General features: G+C 45.3%; 1 protein-coding gene across 3 annotated transcripts; it reads right to left on the reverse strand.

The window, feature by feature from the left end:
- Positions 1–3,959: 3,959 nt before the first annotated feature.
- LOC125466339 (reprimo-like protein) lies at positions 3,960–6,917 on the reverse strand. Of its 3 annotated transcripts, none has more exons than XM_048560718.2 (2): positions 6,902–6,917; positions 3,960–6,020 (listed from the first exon to the last, which is right to left on the reverse strand). In XM_048560718.2, the coding sequence occupies exon 2, from the start codon at positions 5,636–5,638 to the stop codon at positions 5,327–5,329; it is 312 nt and encodes a 103-aa protein (XP_048416675.1). In that variant the 5' UTR covers positions 5,639–6,020; positions 6,902–6,917; the 3' UTR covers positions 3,960–5,326. The 3 variants fall into 3 exon arrangements, with proteins under 3 accessions (XP_048416675.1, XP_048416673.1, XP_048416674.1); XM_048560716.2 differs by lacking the exon at positions 6,902–6,917 and adding an exon at positions 6,603–6,799; XM_048560717.2 differs by lacking the exon at positions 6,902–6,917 and adding an exon at positions 6,548–6,799.
- Positions 6,918–8,555: the final 1,638 nt, after the last annotated feature.

Raw genomic sequence — 8,555 nt, forward strand, 5'->3', positions numbered from 1 at the left:
TGGTTTGTTAGGCTGTTGTGATTTTTCCTTTATTTGATACAGAGTAATGTATTATTTAATACATTGTAATATGTAACAGTATTAATTGTACAGTATTGTCATTAATCACTTAATGACAAGTGGCCTTTTGAACTTGTGTCAAGTTATTTTGCTGTGATCAAACAGTGGAGATACATTTAGTCAATTCTGTGCAGAAACAGTTCTTTTCAACATGATCAATGACCCTACCTTACTGAAATTTCTCAATGCCTTCCATAATTGTCAGATTTGTGATGTTGCAATCACTTTTTATTCCTTTTACCTAACATGTACAGCTTGAAGCTACTGCTGACTGCCAGAAGCAGTACAGGATTCTAATTCAACACAGTTCAACAAGCACAAACTTGATTCATAACTAAATATTTACCGCTAACCTGTGCATCTCCCAATAGCGTGTGACAATGACAGAGTGGAAGAGCAGTTCATTGAAACAGATAGAATCAAACCAATATTAATCACACCTTAGGATTGAAGTCGGGAAGGGAAAATAAGGAGGTGTGCTCTAAGCCCTCCTTTCTCAATGTGATGTTAAAAAAATACTTAGGGAGGCTACCAACAGGAGAATCAAACCATGAGAGTGAGATGGAAGCATTTAATAAATGAAATTGTCTGTGAATTAAATGTGGGGAGGTTAATAATAAGACTACTCAAAGCCAGTGCTGCAGAGAGAGAGGTAGGAACCTACATACATAGAGGAAACAGAACGGAAAAGTGAAAGGGCAACTAAGTCTTTAACAAACACTAAGAATGCTGGAGAAACTTGGTACGTCTGGCAGCATCAAAGGAGAGCGAAACAAAGTTAACATTTTAAGACTCTTCTTCAGAACTGTTCACTATTTTTAATTCATTTTCCAAGTTCTGAAGAGTTGCAATGTTAACTCCGTTTCTCTCTCTTCACAGATGCTGCCCCACCTGTTGAGTTTCCCCTGCCCTCTCTCGGTCGGTTTCGGATTTAGAACATCTGCAGTATGCTGCTTTCATACAAGCATCTCTTCTGTCTCGCTGCTGACCCGTTTACTCCCAGCATATACTGTTCTTAAGACAAATTCCTAGTGCTCTCATTCAATTCTATTATACAGTGCATTGCTCAATTAAGCCTCTAATGAACGCTGAATTTCTCTGAACTGTGAACATAAATCTGAGTGCCAAGATTGGCTTCAGGGCCAGCGGCAGCCCCCATTGACAGCGCGATAGGAGGGAATGGGAGCTGAGAGATTGCGGTGCTGGCGAACAATGTCACTGGGGAACATCCTGATTCTGCCTGCACCACCCCCCGTGGGGTGTTTTCGGAGGTGGGGGCTGCCAAAGGGCGTCCAGAATAAACTTTAAACCCCCCAAAAAGTACGGCTGCAGTGACATCAGCGCCAGAAAACTGAAAATCACATCGACATTTATGTTTTCATTGCATTTGGCTAGCACCTGAAGGGAGGGCGAGTCGAAGGAGTTGCTTAGCGAGTTACAATCAAGTCACAACAGTCTTTATTATCCTCTGGGATTCTTTAGTTCGAGTTTCTATAGTTTGCTCTTCAGTACTGACAATAGTCTCAGCAGCAAGTCCCAATGAGGTCAAAGTTAAAACAGGATTCTAAAGTGAGATAACAAGGTGTAGAGCTGGATGAACACAGCAGGCCAAGCAGCATCAGAGGAGCAGGAAGGCTGATGTTTCAGGTCTAGACATTTCTTCAGAAATTGTCTTCCTGAAGAAGGGCCTAGGCCCGAAACGTCAGCCTTCCTGTTCCTCTGATGCTGCTTGGCCTGCTGTGTTCATCCAGCTCCACACCTTGTTATCTCAGAATCTCCGGTATCTGCAGTTCCTGCTATCTCTTATTAAAGTGAGACTCGGCATGCTAGTGGATTGGATTTAGCAAAAAGCTTAAGGGTTTGTCAACTCTTACTGACCTAGGATTTGTAACCACCCAATTTCCATCCCTTAGTCCCTCCGGACAGGATTCTCATCGATTTTGTTTTGTGTGAGATAATGAGGAAAGAGTTCGGCACTTTGGACTTCTTCCTTCGTCGACTTCTTCTCAAGAAATTAACCTCTGCGTTGCTGAAGAGTCTAGATTGATCGCGGGCAGTTAGTGAGTGTTTAACCGGAGAGCAAAAACAAAGTTGCTGGAAAAGCTCAGCAGGTCTAGCAGCATCTGTGGAGGAGAAAGCAGAGAAAATCCTTCTCGCACCCGAAACGTTAACTCTGTTTTCTCCACCACAGATGCTGCCAGACCTGCTGAGCTTTTCCAGTAACTTTGTTTTTGCTTCTGATTTTACAGCATCCACAGTTCTTTTGGTTTTTATTTAGTATTTAACTGGAGAGGATGGGGCTGAGGCTGGGGGTGGTGGAGGAAGGCGGAAGGTCGGTTTTGAAAACGGTAGATTCTCAGGGACAGTGGGGAGAGAGGGGTCGAGAAAACGTTAGCGAGGGGTAGACATGTTTCAAAATCCATTCCCACAAACAGCAAGGAGAGAGGTTACACTACGCCCTGTGAACTAACCCTTGAAGTCAGAGAGCAGAAAGGGGGTCTCCCAAGATAACAAGGTGTAGAGCTGGATGAACACAGCAGGCCAAGCAGCATCTTAGGAGCAGGAAGGCTGACGTTTCGGGCCTAGACCCTTCAGATTGAGGCTTTATCTGTCTCCTTCTGTTGAGTTGGCTGACACAAGTTAGAAGGGGAAAGGGGTGCCTGAAATCTCAGGTGTGGTCACCATTTGTGGTCAGTTTGTGTTCGAATGTCAGGTGGAATTTATAACGGCTTGCAGACAGTTCAGGTTTTCCAAAGGAAACTGACTTCGAGTTCCCTGGCCCCGACTTTACCATCCTAAAGAAATGATGAAAAAAATGGCTGGAACGTGGATTTTAGAACATGTCGGAAAGCAGAGACAGAGAAATGTAGGGCTATGTGTGTGTTATCAAACATTATATAACCAGATGTTACTGTTTGAGAGCGACACAAAGGCAGGTGTTATGAAACCATCTGGAAAACACAATACGCTGAGTATTAGATATATTCACTGCCCTCGAAATGATTATGCTTCTCTTCCTACCGATGCTGCCGAGCCTGCTGAGTTTCTCCAGCATTTTATTTTAAGAATTCCAGTTTTCGCATTCATATTAGAAATGTTATAAACTTTGACCGGAAACTACCTTCAATTCTAACCCAAAGTGTAGCAGCGAAATCCCAACATGGGAGTCACACAACACGGAAGTAGTCTAAACCAACCATAATCCCAAACTAAACTCATCCCACCTGCTCTGCGCTTGGCCCATATCCCTCCTAATGTTTCTTATTCACATACTTGTCTAAATGTATTTTAAACGTTGTAGCTGTACCCGTATCCGCCACTTTTTTTTCTGGAAGTTCACTCCACACACCAACACTGTGCAAAATTTCCCTCCTGTCTTTTTTTTAATCTTTCTCCTCTCCGCTTAAAAGTATGTCCACTTGCCTTGAAATTTTCCACCTTAGAGAAAAGTCGCTCCCAACTCACCTTATCTATAAACTTCATGATTTTACAAACCTCTATAAGGTCACCCCTAAACCTCCTACGCTCCAGTGATAGAAGTCCCAGCCTCTCCTTATAGTCAAATGTTCCATTCCAGGGTCAACATCGTGGTAAGTCTCTTCTGAATCTATTCCAGTTTAATAATATCCTTCCTGTAACTGCCGGCCTGAACTGCACACAGCACTCCAGAAAAGGCCCCATCAACATCCTGGCTTCCCAAATCCTACACTCAAAAGGACTGTGCGATGCATGTAAGCGAGTTAAACGCCTCCTTAACCAAACAAAAATTGAAATAACCGTATTAGAAGCAAAAACAGAAATTGCTCGAAAAGCTCAGTAGATCTGGCAGCATCTATGGAGAGAAATCAGTTAACCTCACGGTTCTCTCCACAGATGCTGCCAGACCTGCTAAGCTTCCCAGCAAGGTCTACCTCTTTAACCAATCTGTTTAAATGAGATGCAAATTTCTCAGAATTATGTACCTGAACCCCTGGGTCTCTCTGTTCTACAACACCAATTTTAATTGTATAAATCTTAAGTGTATAAGTTCTTCAAATCATCCCGTTCCCATACAGAATAAGTTTGAACAGAAATTGCTGGAGAAGTCCAGCAGATCAGGTAGTGTATGAGGAGAGAGAGGTGAAGAATTAGCAATCGGCCTCTAGAGAAGGCTCACTCGACCCTAAACATTAACTCTTTCCTCTGTCGCCACAGATGACTTGCTGAGTTTTTCCAGCAATTTCGGTTTCAAATTTCCAGCAGTTCTGTTTTACTTTTGAGTTAACATTTCGAGCCTTTACGACTTCATTCGGCTATTACCCGATCTGCAGAGTTTCTGCAAACAGTCTGAGTGTGTTTTATTGCAAATTTTCAGACCTCCAGCGTTGCTTTGTCGAATTAATTTAATGTCAGTGACAGCCCTGTGTTCCAGCATTTCCCATCCACAAGAAGAAACAATTAACCTCAAGCCAACAGTATTTTTGGAATATCTTTTATCCACTTTTGGTTTTTTTTGTTCGCATCACAAGTTTTAAAAACAAGAAACTTTTTCAAAAATCGCGTTGGATGAGAAAGGGAGTCACGTCGAGTTGAAATGCCAGGCTCTGTAGGGATCTGAAATAAACCATGCTGTAATTTCTGCAAGATACTGGGGCTAGAGGGAAGGTGAGGGTCATACAGTCACTGACTCATGGGATGTGGGGGAGAATCATGCGATTTCAATCAAAAATCATCCAGAAAACGTTACAAAATGCTTTCGGTTACTTCTTTTTGCAGTCCGGAGTCAGTTTGGTGTACATTACATATTATTTTTGACAAAAAAAGTGATTCAGAGGTATCAATACATGCAATATTCGCTGCACAACCCCTTCCCTGTCCCTCCCCGCCTCACTTTTCCTCTGCCCACAACTTTTTCCCCCATTTTACATTCTCACAAAGTGCGGTAATCTCATGCAATTTTGTAATTAACGTTCAGACTTGTTTCAGTTCTGCATGCAACATTAATCCTGCGGCACCCCACCCCCACCGTGCTCGTCGACAAGGGTATAAAGACACCCAAAATGTCAACACTTCTTCCAGAAATTCTGTTCTTCCATTCACCCCCACCCTTCCAACCGGAAAGTAAAATATCTCCCTTCGTTTCCGCTCTATACCCAAAAGCTATACCTGCGTCACTTTAACCGCCCCGGGACCCTTCCCTGGCTGGGGCCAGACTGACTCTGTACAGGCAGGGTGGGATATGCCCACTGCTTACATGTAAAAACAAAGGGGTGAGGCGAGCTCGCTTCTAATACAAGCCAACTATCACCGCTTCCACATCCTTCGAGGGCCGCCTGTCCTTCACCAAGAAATTGATCATGCTCTCGGATTTAATCATTAGATTGCAGCCCAGGAAGAAAATACCGAAGATGACAGTCAATGAGAGAACGCAGAGGACAGCAATCTGTACCACCCTCATGATGAAGAGTTTCTGTTCCTCTTGATTTAAGCTCAAAGAGCCATCAGTAGTCACTGTGCTATGGTTACAACATCCCAGTACTGTCTTACTGGCATAAAAGCCTTCTTCCGTCAAAGTCTGATTGAAGAAAGTAGAATTCATTTCTTTGGATCTCAAGAAATAGCCTCCTTTTTGTTTGGTCAGAGACAGGGGAATGTTAAGGGAGTAACAGCAGAGAGCTGCTTACTGCATCCTAAACTGAGCTTCCGTCCTCGCTTCTGAAGGATTGGAGATCTCCCGGGTCTTCAGGTCGATTCTTCCTCAGTTGGCACCCGCTGGACTCGAACTGGCGCCAACAGCGACAGTGCCGGGAGACAGGCTTGTTTGAGATGTGTGTTTTTCTTGTGTTTCAGGAAAGGAGCTGTGATGTCTTGCGAGGCCAGTTCCTTCTCACAGACGAAGCTGCTCCATCAGCCCGAGAGCTAGAGGAGGTTTATAAAGGCGCCCGGAGCCAACCAGCTGGAACCTAGAGGGTGGAGACATGCTACAGGGGAGATAGAGAGAGAGAGAGAGAGAGCACAGAACACAGAAGGTGGTCACAGACCCGGGCAGAAACAAAAGCAAGATAAATTTCAACCTTTAGGACAACAGATCGAAAGCATTCACTGCTCACTGTTAGGATTAGTCTGCAAACTTTTTCGCTCACAATCGTTTCAACACATTTATTCGCCCATTTATATCGCTCAACCGACCAGGGAAGTGTCTACCTGTCTCGCCTTTTGCCAGCGAGTAAAACTAGTCTGAGTTTGGCAGGGAGAAACTAGGCTGTGAACCGCTCTCACAGACTATACTTCATTCCTCTCGCTGTCTTTGTCCCCACCCTACTTCTCCCTCCCCCTTCCCCATCCCCTCTCTCCCTGTCCCCCCTCTCTCACTTCCCCACTCTCTCTATCTGCCCATCCCACCCTCTGTCTCTGCCCGGCATCTACCCCTGTTGTTACTGAAAAAAAAGGGCTGGATTTTAAATGCAGACAGCACCGCATCTGTCAGAGCGCCGCGCTTTCAGTGTACCCCGTGCGCAGGAACCGACACGAAAATGTGAAGACTTCAAAGAATGTTTGCAAACCGATCGGGGAATGTGCAGCATTCAGGCACTGGAGCGAGGAGATCGCTTGTAATTCGGGTGTAAGTCTGGAGCAGGTCCCTCCCTGTCTCTCTGTGAGTAGACCCCGCTCCTGAGACTGCTGTCGGCGCTAAAGCACGCACTCTCTCTGTCTCTCTCTCTCTCTCACGGTTTGAACCCTTTGTTGGAGATGCCTTTACACAGTCACATGGCTATCGCCCCGTCACACACAAACCTGACAGTCAAACTCAAAGCCCCGCTCAACACGACACATCGGAGCTTGGCAGCTTACTGCCACTCACGGCTATGAATTCTGTTCAGGCTGAAGACCCGACCCCTTCCCTGGGGTTTATCTGTTTGATGGGAACGATTTCTGTGGCGTCTTTCGACATCCCCAGAATGACCCAGTGTACTCAGTTGACCAGCAAATTAAATATTTTTCTCGTTCTAGTGGCGGAGAATGCCAAAAGCAGCACTGAGCTAATAGAAACAGAAGATAGGAGGAGGCCATTCGGTCCTCCAGGCCTGCTCCGCCATTCCTCACCATCATGGCTAATTGTCCAACTCAATAGCCTGATCCTGCTTTCTCCCTATAACCTTTGATCCCATTCGATCCAAGTGCTATATCTAGTCACCTCTTGAATAGTTTCAGTATTTTGGCATCAACTACTTCCTGTGGTAATGAATTCCACAGGCTCACCACTCCTTGGGTGAAGAAATAGCTCCTCATCTCTATCCTAAATGGTTTACCCTGAATCCTCATACTGTAACCCCTGGTTCTGGACACACCCATCATCTGGTACATCCTCCCTGCATCCACTCTGTCCAGTCCTGTTAGAATTTTATAAGGATCAATGAGAACCCCCCTTCATTTGTCTAAATTCTATGACAACAATCCCAACCTAGTAAATCTCTCCTCATTCATCAGACCCACCATCCCCAGAATCAGTCCAGTAAACGTTCGCTGCACTCTCTCAAGAGCAATATTATCATTCTTCAGAAAAAAAGACCAAAACTGCACACAATATTCTCGGTGTGGTCTCGACAAGGCCCTGTATAACTGCAACAACACATCCCTGCTCCTGTGCTCGAAACCTATCACAATGAAGGCCAACATACTACTTGCCTTCCTTACCACCTGCTGCACCTGCAAGCTTACCTTCAGCGACTGGTGTGTAAGGACACCCAGGTCCCACTGCACACTCCTCTCTCCCAACTTACAGCCATTCAGATAGTAATCCGCTCTCATTTTTGCTTCCGAAATGAATAACCTCACATTTATCCAAATTATACTGCATCTGCCATTGATTTTCCCACTCACCCAACCTGTCCAGATCATGCTGAAGGATCTTTGCATCCTCGTCGCAGTTCACCCTCCCATCCAACTTGATATCATCTGCAAACTTGGAGATGTTACATTTTGTTCCTCACCCAAATCATTAATATATATTGTGAATAGCTGGGCTCATAGCACTGATCCCTGTGGCACCCCACTAGTTACTGCCTGCCAATTTGAAAAGGACCCACTAATTGCTATCAGAGATAATGGGAACTGCAGATGCTGGAGAATCCAAGATAATAAAAAATGAGGCTGGATGAACACAGCAGGCCAAGCAGCATCTCAGGAGCACAAAAGCTGACGTTTCGGGCCTAGACCCTTCATCAGAGAGGGGGATGGGGTGAGGGTTCTGGAATAAATAGGGAGAGAGGGGGAGGCGGACCGAAGATGGAGAGAAAAGAAGATAGGTGGAGAGAGTATAGGTGGGGAGGTAGGGAGGGGATAAGTCAGTCCAGGGAAGACGGGCAGGTCAAGGAGGTGGGATGAGGTTAGTAGGTAGATGGGGGTGCGGCTTGGGGTGGGAGGAAGGGATGGGTGAGAGGAAGAACCGGTTAGGGAGGCAGAGACAGGTTGGACTCGTTTTGGGATGCAGTGGGTGGGGGGGAAGAGCTGTGTTG

This window comes from Stegostoma tigrinum, chromosome 31, assembly GCF_030684315.1.
Source record: "Stegostoma tigrinum isolate sSteTig4 chromosome 31, sSteTig4.hap1, whole genome shotgun sequence".
NCBI lineage: Eukaryota > Metazoa > Chordata > Chondrichthyes > Orectolobiformes > Stegostomatidae > Stegostoma > Stegostoma tigrinum.